This window comes from Aquarana catesbeiana, linkage group LG06, assembly GCF_042186555.1.
Source record: "Aquarana catesbeiana isolate 2022-GZ linkage group LG06, ASM4218655v1, whole genome shotgun sequence".
NCBI classification, from domain to species: domain Eukaryota; kingdom Metazoa; phylum Chordata; class Amphibia; order Anura; family Ranidae; genus Aquarana; species Aquarana catesbeiana.
The window spans coordinates 417,982,332-417,996,853 of NC_133329.1; the positions used below are offsets into that span (position 1 = coordinate 417,982,332).

General features: G+C 49.8%; 1 protein-coding gene across 1 annotated transcript in view; it reads right to left on the reverse strand.

Annotated features, from left to right (window-relative positions):
• Positions 1 to 2,448: 2,448 nt before the first annotated feature.
• Positions 2,449 to 14,522, reverse strand: part of DPP10 (dipeptidyl peptidase like 10) — a 286,712-nt gene continuing 274,638 nt past the window's right edge. Inside the window, exons 21-26 of the mRNA XM_073634583.1 lie at positions 11,845 to 11,899; positions 9,215 to 9,314; positions 8,456 to 8,514; positions 8,217 to 8,289; positions 5,056 to 5,129; positions 2,449 to 3,273 (exon numbers count right to left, since the gene is read on the reverse strand). Of these exons, the coding sequence (XP_073490684.1) occupies positions 3,136 to 3,273; positions 5,056 to 5,129; positions 8,217 to 8,289; positions 8,456 to 8,514; positions 9,215 to 9,314; positions 11,845 to 11,899 (499 nt within the window). The 3' untranslated portion in view covers positions 2,449 to 3,135. The remainder of the gene's footprint in view (positions 3,274 to 5,055; positions 5,130 to 8,216; positions 8,290 to 8,455; positions 8,515 to 9,214; positions 9,315 to 11,844; positions 11,900 to 14,522) is intronic.

The window sequence follows — 14,522 nt, forward strand, 5'->3', positions numbered from 1 at the left end:
CACTGGTCTCCATTCAGTGTCCTCCACCCCTCTCTACCAATCCCTCCACTGGTCTCCACTCAGTGTCCTCCACCCCTCTCTGCCAATCCCTCCATTGGCCTCCATTCAGTGTCCTCCACCTCTCTCTGCCAATCCCTCTATTGGCCTCCATTCAGTGTCCTCCACCCCTCTCTGCCAATCCCTCTATTGGACTCCATTCATTGTCCTCCACTCCTCTATGCCAACCCCCCTCCACTAGTCTCCATTCAGTGTTTTCCACCCTTCTCTGCCAATCCCTCCACTGGCCTCCATTCAGTGTCCTCCACCCCTCTCTGCCAATCCCTCCACTGGTCTCCATTCATTGTCCTCCACCCCTCTCTACCAGTCCCACCACTGGCCTCCATTCAGTGTCCTCTATCCCTCTCTGCCAATCCCTCCACTGGCCTCCACACATCTCTGCCAATCCCTCCACTGGATTCCATTTAGTGTTCTCTACTCTTCTCTGCCAATCCCTCCGCTGGCCTCTATTCAATATTTTCCACCCATCTCTGCCAATCCCTCCACTGCCTTTTTTATTTAGTGTTCTCTAGTCTTCACTGCCAATCCCTCCACTGGCCTCCATTCAGTGTCCTCCACCCCTCTCTAACAATCCCTCCACTGGCCTCCATTCAGTGCCCTCCACCCTCTCTACTATTCCCTCCACTGGTCTCCATTCAGTGTCCTCCACCCATCTCTGCCAATCCTTCCACTGGCTTCCATTTAGTGTTCTCTACTTTTCACTGCCAATCTCTGCACTGGCCTCCATTCATTGTACTCCACCCCTCTCTACCAATCCCTCCACTGGCCTCCACCCATCTCTGCCAATCCCTCCACTGGATTCCATTTACTGTCCTATACTCTTCTCTGCCAATCCATCCCTGGCCTCCATTCAGTGTCCACCCCTCTCTAATTCCTCCACTGGCCTCCATTCAGTGTCCTCCACCCCTCTCTGCCAATCCCTCCACTCAGTGTCCTCCACCCCTCTCTGCCAATCCCTCCACTGGCCTCCATTCAGTGTCCTCCACCCCTCTCTTTCAATCCCTCCACTGTCCTCCATTCAGTGTCCTCAACCCCTTCCTGCCAATCCCTCTACTGGCCTCCATTCAGTATTTTCCACCCATCTCTGCCAATCCCTCCACTGGCCTTCACACATCTCTGCCAATCCCTCCACTGGATTCCATTTACTGTCCTATACTCTTCTCTGCCAATCCATCCCTGGCCTCCATTCAGTGTCCTTCACCCCTCTCTGCCAATTCCTCCACTGGCCTCCATTCAGTGTCCTCCACCCCTCTCTGCCAATCCCTCCACTCAGTGTCCTCCACCCCTCTCTGCCAATTCCTCCACTGGTCTCCATTTAGTGTTCTCTACTCTTCACTGCCAATCTCTGAACTGGCCTCCATTCAGTGTCCTCCACCCCTCTCTACCAATCCCTCCACTGGCCTCCATTCAGTGTCCTCCACTCCTCTCTACCAATCCCTCCACTGACCTCCACCCATCTCTGCCAATCCTTCCACTAGCTTCCATTTAGTGTTCTCTACTCTTCTCTGCCAATCTCCACACTGGCCTCAATTCAGTGTCCTCCACCCCTCTCTACCAATCCCTCCACTGGCCTCCACCATCTCTGCAAATCCCTCCACTGGCTTCTGTTTAGTGTCTACCAACCCTGTCTGCCAATCCCTCTATTGGACTCCATTCATTGCCCTCCACTTCTCTATGCCAAACCCTCCACTGGCCTCCATTCAGTGTTTTCCACCCCTCTCTGCCAGTCCCTCCACTGGTCTCCATTCAGTGTCCTTCACCCCTCTCTGCCAATCTCCCCACTGATCTCCATTCAGTGTCCTCCACCCCTCTCTGCCAATACTTCCACTGCCCTCCATTCAGTGTCCTCCACCCCTCTCTTTCAATCCCTCCACTGGCCTCCATTCAGTGTCCTCCACCCCTCTCTGCCAATCCCTCCACTGGCTTTTTTATTTAGTGTTCTCTACTCTTCACTGCCAATCCCTCCACTGGCCTCCATTCAGTGTCCTCCACCCCACTCTACCAATCCTTCCACTGGCCTCCATTCAGTGTCCTCCACCCCTCTCTACCAATCCCTCCACTGGCCTCCACCCATCTCTGCCAATCCCTCCACTGGCTTCCATTTAGTGTTCTCTACTCTTCACTGCCAATCCCTCCACTGGCCTCCATTCAGTGTCCTCCACCCCTCTCTACCAATCCCTCCACTGGCCTCCATTCAGTGTCCTCCACCCCTCTCTACCAATCCCTCCATTGGACTCCATTCAATGTCCTCCACCCCCCTCTACCAATCCCTCCACTGGCCTCCACCCATCTCTGTCAATCCCTCCACTGGCCTCCATTCAGTGTCCTTTGTGAATGTCGGATTGTGATATTTGGATGGTGATCTCCCCCACAGTGGTGCTCAGACACGTCTAAGAAAACATAATTTAATATCGATGTATTCATATATACAAGTGAGAAATTTACATTGGAAATAGAGCTTGTCGGGTCAGATCGTTTGTATATTAAGACAAATAAAACATTTCCCTTGTAAAATGAAAATCCGCAATCACAATCGTAACGGATAATTCAGTTCTCAGTGGAGCTTCCAGTACAGCTTGAAAAATAGAATTCTCCCCCCAGAGCCAGAAGGACGTTCTTTGTTCTGTAGACATAGAAATGTTTTGAAATTGCAAAAATTCACTTCCAAAAAGTGCTTCTCTGGAGATCGGGCATCGTGTGCCATGTGACTCCACCCACAATCCTCTGCCAGGAGAAAATCCACCATCCAGGAAATTGCACTTGTTCAGGAAAAGTTGTTGGGATCGGGTGAGAGCTTTGGATGAGATCTGCTCTTGAAATGAAAGGTTAGTACAACATCTTGGAGGAGGAACAAAATAAAACATGCACTACACTAATCGTATCCAAAACTGCCAATCCAGAATCGGAAATCCTTCGGAGGACATCTGCAGGTTGGGATTTCCAGTGTGCTGATGTCATACAGTCCCTACCCCCGAGGGACTCTGATGTCAGACAGTCCCCACCCCCGAGGGCCTCTGATGTCAGACAGTTCCTGCCCCTGAGGGCTGCTGAGGATATAGAAAATGTCTCATCTGCCCTTCATTCATCTTCTTCCACTTCCTGCAGTACCGCCTGCACATCCACCTGGGAACATTCACCAAAAAATCGCAGTAGTGTGCTGTAAAGGTGGAAGCGGCTCTTCTCGGATGAAATCATATGACCTTCATCCGGATAGATCTAGAAGAAGAGAAAACAGATGTGAGGAAACTTCTGGAAACATTTTGCCACCTCCTAATGACCCCAGGCTAAGCCACCTGGCTTAGGGGTACAGGCAGTACTCCTGTACTGGGCACAGGCCCCTCTGGGTGAATTAGGGGGGCCTGGGCCTAGTAAGGGCTGCTTGGAGGTGGCCCCAGTGCAATGTCATTTCAGTGAAGTGCAAGAGAACAGTGCAATGTCAGTCTAGGTCTCTCCTCTGCTAACTACCTCCTCCCTAGGAGGTATTTTATATCTGCCTCCACCCACTAATAATTGGCAGTGATAGAGAGGGAGGACCGTGCTGTGAAGGAGAGGGAGGACCGTGCTGTGAAGGAGAGGGAGGACCGTGCTGTGAAGGAGAGGGAGGACCGTGCTGTGAAGGAGAGGGAGGACTGTGCTGTGAAGGAGAGGGAGGACTGTGCTGTGACGGAGATGTGACGGAGAGGGAGGACCGTGCTGTTAAGGAGAGGGAGGACCGTGCTGTGAAGGAGAGGGAGGACCGTGCTGTGAAGGAGAGGGAGGACTGTGCTGTGACAGAGATGTGACGGAGAGGGAGGACCGTGCTGTGAAGGAGAGGGAGGACCGTGCTGTGACGGAGATGTGACGGAGAGGGAGGACCGTGCTGTGACGGAGATGTGACGGAGAGGGAGGACCGTGCTGTGAAGGAGAGGGAGGACCGTGCTGCGAAGGAGAGGGAGGACCGTGCTGTGATGGAGAGGGAGAACAGTGCTGTGGAGGAGAGGGAGGACCGTGCTGTGAAGGAGAGGGAGGACCGTGCTGTGAAGGAGAGGGAGGACCGTGCTGTGACGGAGATGTGATGGAGAGGGAGGACCGTGCTGCGAAGGAGAGGGAGGACCGTGCTGCGAAGGAGAGGGAGGACCGTGCTGCGAAGGAGAGGGAGGACCGTGCTGCGACAGAGAGGGAGGACCGTGCTGTGATGGAGAGGGAGAACCGTGCTGTGGAGGAGAGGGAGGACCATGCTGTGAAGGAGAGGGAGGACCGTGCTGTGAAGGAGAGGGAGGACCGTGCTGCGAAGGAGAGGGAGGACCGTGCTGCGAAGGAGAGGGAGGACCGTGCTGTGAAGGAGAGGGAGGACCGTGCTGTGAAGAAAAGGGAGGACCGTGCTGCAAAGGAGAGGGAGGATTTCAATATTCAAATGACTCTGGAACGTTAAAGTGGTTGTGACTGCAGCTCCCCACCCCCCTTCAATGATACTGGCAGATGAAGAAGGATTTTATCTAAATTCTGCACTTTGAACAGCTGTAGAGAAGAGAAGATTGCAGATAAACAGGTACAACTTATGTAGGAGGATTTGCGTCATCTCTGTGAACAATGTTACTTTGTATCTCTCTATCTCCCGTCTGATCAATGTTTATAAACAATGTTACTTTGTATCTCTCTATCTCCCGTCTGATCAATGTTTATAAACAATGTTACTTTGTATCTCTCTATCTCCCGTCTGATCAATGTTTATAAACAATGTTACTTTGTATCTCTCCATCTCCCGTCTGATCAATGTTTATAAACAATGTTACTTTGTATCTCTCTATCTCCCGTCTGATCAATGTTTATAAATAATGTTACTTTGTATCTCTCTATCTCCTATCTGATCAATGTTTATAAACAATGTTACTTTGTATCTCTCTATCTCCCGTCTGATCAATGTTTATAAACAATGTTACTTTATATCTCTCTATCTCCTGTGTGATCAATGTTTATAAACAATGTTACTTTGTATCTCTCTATCAGCTCTGTGCTCACCTGCGTCGTGTGGTTCACTCCCGCTTTGATCAGCTGTTTGATTAATTCAGCTGAATGCTGAAAATGGACTTTTGCTGCAGAAAACAGAAACAGAAAATCTTAGAGATGGAATTTCAAGTCACATGATGTACATCTGATCCAATCACAGACGAGCTCTGCTATGGACCTGGCGGAGTCTCTCGGTACTGCACTGTGCACATGGTGACCTCTCTGCTGGGGAGGACCATCTGAGACCCGTATAGGATTAGAGGCCACTACAAGGAGAAAGGTGTCTGTATTGGGGTCACATTGTATTCTGGTACCTGTATGGGGGTCACATTGTATTCTGGTACCTTTATGGGGGTCACATTGTATTCTGGTACCTTTATGGGGGTCACATTGTATTCTGGTACCTGTATGAGGGTCACTTTGTATTCTGGTACCTGTATGGGGGTCACATTGTATTCTGGTACCTGTATGGGGGTCACATTGTATTCTGGTACCTTTATGGGGGTCACTTTGTATTCTGGTACCTTTATGGGGGTCACATTGTATTCTGGTACCTCTATGGGGGTCACATTGTATTATGGTACCTGTATGGGGGTCACATCGTATTCTGGTACCTGTATGGGGGTCACATTGTATTCTGGTACCTGTATGGGGGTCACATTGTATTCTGGTACCTGTATGGGGGTTACATTGTATTCTGGTACCTGTAGGGGGTCACATTGTATTCTGGTACCTGTATGGGGGTCACATTGTATTCTGGTACCTGTATGGGGTCACATTGTATTCTGGTACCTTTATGGGGGTCACATTGTATTCTGGTACCTGTATAGGGGGTCACTTTGTATTCTGGTACCTGTATGGGGGTCACATTGTATTCTGGTACCTGTATGGGGTCACATTGTATTCTGGTACCTTTATGGGGGTCACATTGTATTCTGGTACCTGTATGGGGGTCACATTGTATTCTGGTACCTTTATGGGGTCACATTGTATTCTGGTACCTGTATGTGGGTTACATTGTATTCTGGTACCTGTATGGGGGTTACATTGTATTCTGGTACCTGTATGGGGGTCACATTGTATTCTGGTACCTGTATGGGGGTCACATTGTATTCTGGTACCTGTATGGGGGTTACATTGTATTCTGGTACCGGTAGGGGGGTCACATTGTATTCTGGTACCTTTATGGGGGTTACATTGTATTCTGGTACCTGTATGGGGGTTACATTGTATTCTGGTACCTGTATGGGGGTTACATTGTATTCTGGTACCTGTATGGGGGTTACATTGTATTCCGGTACCTGTATGGGGGTCACATTGTATTCCGGTACCTGTATGGGGGTCTCATTGTATTCTGGTACCTGTATGGGGGTCACTTTGTATTCTGGTATCTTTATGGGGGTCACATTGTATTCTGGTACCTGTATGGGGGTCACATTGTATTCTGGTACCTGTATGGGGGTCACATTGTATTCTGGTACCTGTATGGGGGTCACATTGTATTCTGGTACCTGTATGGGGGTCACATTGTATTCTGGTACCTGTATGGGGGTCACATTGTATTCTGGTACCTGTATGGGGGTCACATTGTATTCTGGTACCTGTATGGGGGTCACATTGTATTCTGGTACCTGTATGGGGGTCACATTGTATTCTGGTACCTGTATGGGGGTCACATTGTATTCTGGTACCTGTATGGGGGTCACTTTGTATTCTGGTACCTGTATGGGGGTCACATTGTATTCTGGTACCTTTATGGGGGTCACATTGTATTTTGGTATCTTTATGGGGTCACATTGTATTCTGGTACCTGTATGGGGGTCACATTGTATTCTGGTACCTTTATGGGGGTCACATTGTATTCTGGTACCTTTATGGGGGTCACATTGTATTCAGGTACCTGTATGGGGGGTCACATTGTATTCTGGTACCTGTATGGGGGTTACATTGTATTCTGGTACCTGTATGGGGGGTCACATTGTATTCTGGTACCTGTATCGGGGGTCACATTGTATTCTAGTACCTGTATGAGGGTCACATTGTATTCTGGTACCTGTATGGGGGTCACTTTGTATTCTGGTACCTTTATGGGGGTCACATTGTATTCTGGTACCTGTATGGGGGTCACATTGTATTCTGGTACCTTTATGGGGGTCACATTGTATTATATTACCTGTATGGGGGTCACATTGTATTCTGGTACCTGTATGGGGGTCACATTGTATTCTGGTACCTTTATGGGGGTCACATTGTATTATATTACCTGTATGGGGGTCACATTGTATTCTGGTACCTGTATGGGGTTACATTGTATTCTGGTACCTGTATGGGGTCACATTGTATTCTGGTACCTTTATGGGGGTCACATTGTATTCTGGTACCTCTATGGGGGTCACATTGTATTCTGGTACCTGTATGGGGGTCACATTGTATTCTGGTACCTGTATGGGGGTCACTTTGTATTCTGGTACCTGTATGGGGGTCACTTTGTATTCTGGTACCTGTATGGGGGTCACATTGTATTCTGGTACCTCTATGGGGGTCACATTGTATTATGGTACCTGTATGGGGGTCACTTTGTATTCTGGTACCTGTATGGGGGTCACATTGTATTCTGGTACCTGTATGGGGGTCACATTGTATTCTGGTACCTGTATGGGGGTCACATTGTATTCTGGTACCTGTATGGGGGTCACATTGTATTCTGGTACCTGTATGGGGGTCACATTGTATTCTGGTACCTGTATGGGGGTCACATTGTATTCTGGTACCTGTATGGGGGTCACATTGTATTCTGGTTTGTCTCTTACACTGACAGCTGAGCCCCGTCTTTCCTCCCTCTGTTGTCACACTATCTTGCTGGCAGATTTAGGGTTCAGAGTGTCTTATTTTTTGTGGGTTCAGACATAGCAGCTGGAGGGTGATTTCATGTCTGGGGGTTCTGTCAGGGTGATTGGACAGGTTAGAGAATTTCCCCCAATCAGTATTGTCCCCCGATTGGCAGCCTCTTTTCTGCCCCCCCCCCAAATCACCCAGTCACATGACCAACCAATGCAAGGGGCGAGGGGATTAGATATCGGTCTGTGTCCTAGACCCCAATGCAATATTTGGGGGGTGAATTACTAGAGAGACAGCTGAACCCCAAGATGGGCCTGAGTGTTGGGGGGACTCACCATCCGCCGTGCCGTGGATCAATAAGAGGTTTTTCTCTTTGAAGCCCTGAATGTTGTGCAGCACGCTGGATGCCTGCCAAGAGAAATGTGCAGCTGAACAAGGAGGAGGAGGAGGCAGCGATAATCAGAGGGGCACACTACATGATAAGAGTCGGGGGGACCGAGGGCGGCATTATGGAGAGAAGTAAGAGGAGTATAGAAAAGGTGGATGGGAAGTGGAGAGCATCGAGGGGTTTTACCTGATAGGTGTTCTCATCTGTGCTCGGCATCCCAAGGTATCGCTCGGAAAACGCAGACGCTGCAGGACAAGAGAAGGACAGAATGTTAAAGTGATGGAGACAATATGGTCTGATCATCGGAGCGGACTCTGATAGTGAGGTGTAGACGTTCTGTGTGATTTCTATGTTACTTTCCATATAACCTCATGTCAGTGATGGGTGGAAACCATACCCAGCCATATCTATGGCACTAGAGTCACCAGCATGCTGTCCTGTGTGTTTCTGGTCATTGTTCTTCTCTATGTCACCTACCATATAACCTCATGTTAGTGATGGGTGGAAACCATACCCAGCCATATCTATGGCACTAGAGTCACCAGCATGCTGTCCTGTGTGTTTCTGGTCATTGTCCTTCTCTATGTCACCTACCATATAACCTCATGTTAGTGATGGGTGGAAACCATACCCAGCCATATCTATGGCACTAGAGTCACCAGCACGCTGTCCTGTGTGTTTCTGGTCATTGTTCTTCTCTATGTCACCTACCATATAACCTGATGTCAGTGATGGGTGGAAACCATACCCAGCCATATCTATGGCACTAGAGTCACCAGCATGCTGTCCTGTGTGTTTCTGGTCATTGTTCTTCTCTATGTCACCTACCATATAACCTCATGTCAGTGATGGGTGGAAACCATACCCAGCCATATCTATGGCACTAGAGTCACCAGCACGCTGTCCTGTGTGTTTCTGGTCATTGTTCTTCTCTATGTCACCTACCATATAACCTCATGTCAGTGATCGGGGCCATCAGAGCTCCACATTTGAAGAGACGTTCGTTGGCCTTTAGGATCATAGACGCTATGTACCCTCCATAGCCCTGCCAAGGTAAATATCACCATTACCACCAATGATACAAACATATCCCTCAGTGTAACATAGAATAAAGCCCCCAGATCACACAAACCCTCCAGCAGCCGCATGGTTCAAAGTGCCGGAGAATTCAGAAAATATCCTATTGTAACAAAGAGGGTAGAAAAAAAAGTGACTTACCATAAGATCCTTTTCTTGGAGCACCCTACAGAACACGGGAGGAGTATTCAGCCACATTGGGTTATACTGCTGCCTTCAAGAGATTGGGCACCAGCAAGCCCAAGCTGGGCAGCACAATATAGACCCCCCCACTCCCAGCATGCCTCAGTTTTGTAGCAAGCAATATAGGGAGTGGATCATAAGAAAAACATGGGAGGAGCCTTAGTCCCGTAATGTTCTCCAAGAAATGGATTTTATGGTAAGTCAGAAATCCTATTTTCTTTGTCACACATTACTTTAGATAAGAAAGGTCTGGATTCTTTCCTAAATGTACAGAATATAACTGGATACTGATATTTATAGGGAAAGCTGATCCAGGGAAAATCCGATTGTCTCTCGATGGATCAGGAAGGAATTTTTTCCCCTGCTGGAGGAAATTGGATCATACTCTGCTGGGGTTTTCACCTTCCTCTGGATCAACTGTGGGTATAGGATTCTGTATATGGAATTGTATGATAGATTTTTTTTATTATTGGTTGAACTAGATGGACTTGTGTCTTTTTTCAACCTGACTAACTATGTAACTATTACAGGACACAGGATGGGGGTTCAGCTACATGATTGGGACATCCAAAAATGGTCCAAGTGAGTGGTGGGGAGAAGAGCAAATGAACAGCTAACAAGCCCATGGAAACCAACAGGGTAACAGACGGGGCTCAATACAGCCTACAGAGCAGCCTGAAGAACCTTCTAACCAAAGCTGGCATCAAATGAGGCCTGAAGGTCCAACTGGTAAAACCCAATGAAAGTGTGAACAGGAGCAGCCTTACACATCTGACATGCCTTGGGGGAGATTTACTAAAAGCAAATAGACTGTGCACTTTGCAAGTGCCGTTGCTCCAGAGCTTAGTAGATGAGGCAATGCTACAAAAAACAGCCAATCGAATGCAAGGAAAATTTTAAAAAATGATTTTTTTTGGCTTTGCAGATGATTGGATGATGGAAGTCAGCAGAGCTTACCCCTTATTTACTAAGCTCTGGGGCAGGTGCACTTGCAGAATGCACCATCGATTTGCCTTGAGTAAATCCCCCCTAAAATGTCCGATGCTGAAAAGCCCAAGAGGCTCCAACTGACTGACAGGAAAAGGAGGAACCAGAGAGTCCGACTGTCGTATGGAAGGTGGACCTGACAATGACTTCATCCAGATAATGGAGGGATCTCCAGAGGGGGACAGTGTGGTAAAGTCCTGACTATGGGGAAAGAGAGAAACCACTTTGGAAAAGAAATAGGCAATGGGCCTCAGTGGGCAATGGGCCTCAGTACAAACTAACTTCGTGTAGCACCAGAAAAGTTTCTTTACAGTTAAAGCGGTAGTAAACCGTAGCAAATAAATAAATAAATTGGGCCCCGGGCAATTTAAAGTGGTTGTAAACCCCATTCATGAAATCTGACCTGGGCATGTCCATCTGTAGTGTTTACCTATCTCTCTCCAAAGCTCTAAGTGCCGTGTCTTTCTGCTGCTCTATTCCTCTGTTATCAGCACAAGTCACTTCTGACAAGTTCTCCGACACACGAGATAACATAATATTGGCGAGTTTGGGAACATGGAGGTAGAAAAATCAAATGCCAGCATACAGCCTCTAAGATACCACATTCTGGACCCAAATCTCAGAAATGTCCCGTGATCACATGGTGGCAAAGGCCAGAAGATCCCCCCCCCACACACTTTTATAATGGGGGGGGCACCCTCACTAAGAGTAGGACTTGTTTGAGGAGACAATGAGCTGAGGTGCTCAGGAGGACGTACGGTGGAATGGAGTTCCAGGCTTTGAAGTCAGTAGATCGCATTCTGATGAGCAGCAGTGGCCACACTTGGATAGAAATTTGGCCGGTTACGGCTGCATTAGAAGGGACTTCCAGCCTTTTATCCACAGGATCCAAAGTCTTGTTAGGAGAGGAGATGGGCAGATCCATAAGAGGGACAGTTCATTTTTAGGAACACCTCCTCGATACTGCAGATTTGTATAGGTTTAGCCGAGGTTGTGGGGGGCCTGGGGGTTCTATAGAACCCAGGCTGGTGACCTTGGTATGGCTGGCGTAGGTTGCTCCAGGACAAAACACATACAAACTGCATCGATAGGGGCCAAAATAGAATCCTAAAGTTTGGGAGACTTGTCAATAGAAGGAGACCCCCAAGTAGCAGGTCCTCCAAAGCAGACAAGGTGCAATCCTCATCCTCCTTAGCTAAATGTGCAGTGCAGGGGGTCGTGGGTGCCCATTGTGGCCTCTCCATTCTGAGTCAGCTAACATGGCTGAGATTTCCCCCATAAACTCAGACAACCCCCCATTATTAGAATTCTTATAGATTGAGAGTTACCTTCCCGAATATGCTGAGTCTATTGGGGTCAATGTACGGCTCCCGTAACACCCACCTGCCAGATGACAAAGAAAATTATAACCTGAAGACTGAAGAGACGAGGAAATAATGGAGGAAGGGTTACTGTGTTACACATATATGGAGAGAGAAGGGGGAAGGATATAATGTTACACAAATGAATGGGGAGATTATAATAAATATCAGGGGGAATAATCCTGCTATTACACTCAGTAGGGGAACAGTTCTGATGTAACACACACAGATGCAGGAAATGGGGGATAGATTTAAGTGTTGCACATGTATATATGAGATAACATGACACCCGACACAGATAATAGTCCAGTAAAATCTCTATACATTGAATATTCAGCCACACAAACCTCATTCTCCACCATAAATCTCTCCAATAAAAATCCTAAACAGAATTCATTACCAGCAGGAGCAGAGCCTGGACCGCATGCAGGAGCAGAGCCTGGACCGCATGCAGGAGCAGAGCCTGGACCGCATGCAGGAGCAGAGCCTGGACCGCATGCAGGAACAGAGCCTGGACCGCATGCAGGAACACAGCCTGGACCACATGCAGGAGCCTGGACCGCATGCAGGAGCAGAGCCTGGACCGCATGCAGGAGCAGAGCCTGGACCGCATGCAGGAACACAGCCTGGACCACATGCAGGAGCCTGGACCGCATGCAGGAGCAGAGCCTGGACCGCATGCAGGAACACAGCCTGGACCGCATGCAGGAGCCTGGACCGCATGCAGGAGCAGAGCCTGGACCGCATGCAGGAACACAGCCTGGACCGCATGCAGGAGCCTGGACCGCATGCAGGAGCAGAGCCTGGACCGCATGCAGGAGCAGAGCCTTGACCGTATGCAGGAGCAGAGCCTGGACTGCATGCAGGAACAGAACCTGGACCGCATGCAGGAGCAGAGCCTGGACTGCATGCAGGAACAGAGCGTGGACCGCATGCAAGAACACAGCCTGGACTGCATGCAGGAACAGAACCTGGACCCCATGCAGGAACAGAGCCTGGACCGCATGCAGGAGCAGAGCCTGGAACGCATGCAAGAACAGAGCCTGGACCGCATACAGTACCACAGCCTGGACCGCATGCAGGAACACAGCCTGGACCGCATGCAGGAGCCTGGACCGCATACAGGACCACAGCCTGGACTGCATGCAGGAGCAGAGCCTGGACCGCATACAGGACCACAGCCTGGACCGCATGCAGGAGCAGAGCCTGGACCGCATGCAGGAACACAGCCTGGACCGCATGCAGGAGCCTGGACTGCATGCAGGAGCAGAGCCTGGACCGCATGCAGGAACAGAACCTGGACCGCATGCAGGAACAGAGCTTGGACCGCATGCAGGAGCAGAGCCTGGACCGCATGCAGGAGCAGAGCCTGGACCGCATGCAGGAACAGAACCTGGACCGCATGCAGGAACAGAGCTTGGACCGCATGCAGGAGCAGAGCCTGGACCCAATGCAGGAGCAGAGCCTGGACCCCATGCCGGAGCAGAGCCTGGACCCCATGCCGGAGCAGAGCCTGGACCCCATACCGGAGCAGAGCCTGGACCCCATGCAGGAGCAGAGCCTGGACCCCATGCAGGAGCAGAGCTTGACCTGCACATCATATACTAGAGAAGAAGAATGGAGACTTTCTAAATACAGAATCTCCCACATAAAAAAACTCAGGATGGAGCCAGGACTACAGTGTGCCCTCCCTATGTCCTCCCCCATACAGTGCCCATCAACTACAGTGTGCCCTCCCTATGTCCTCCCTCATACAGTGCCCACCATCTACAGTGTGCCCTCTCTATGTCCTCCCTCATACAGTGCCCACCATCTACAGTGTGCCCTCTCTATGTCCTCCCTCATACAGTGCCCACCATCTACAGTGTGCCCTCTCTATGTCCTCCCCCATACAGTGCCCACCATCTACAGTGTGTCCTCCCTATGTCCTCCCTCATACAGTGCCCACCATCTACAGTGTGCCCTCCCTATGTCCTCCCCCATACAGTGCCCACCATCTACAGTGTGCCCTCCCTATGTCCTCCCTCATACAGTGCCCACCATCTACAGTGTGTCCTCCCTATGTCCTCCCTCATACAGTGCCCACCATCTACAGTGTGCCTTCCCTATGTCCTCCCTCATACAGTGCCCACCATCTACAGTGTGCCCTCCCTATGTCCTCCCCCATACAGTGCCCATCAACTACAGTGTGCCCTCCCTATGTCCTCCCTCATACAGTGCCCACCATCTACAGTGTGCCCTCCCTATGTCCTCCCCCATACAGTGACCAACATCTACAGTGTGCCCTCCCTATGTCCTCCCCTATACAGTGCCCACCATCTACAGTGTGACCTCCCTATGTCCTCCCTCATACAGTGCCCACCATCTACAGTGTGCCCTCCCTATGTCCTCCCTCATACAGTGCCCACCATCTACAGTGTGACCTCCCTATGTCCTCCCCCATACAGTGCCCACCATCTACAGTGTGACCTCCCTATGTCCTCTCCCATACAGTGCCCACCATCTACAGTGTGCCCTCCCTATGTCCTCCCCCATACAGTGCCCACCATCTACAGTGTGCCCTCCCTATGTCCTCTCCCATACAGTGCCCACCATCTACAGCGTGCCCTCCCTATGTCCTCCCTCATACAGTGCCCACCATCTAC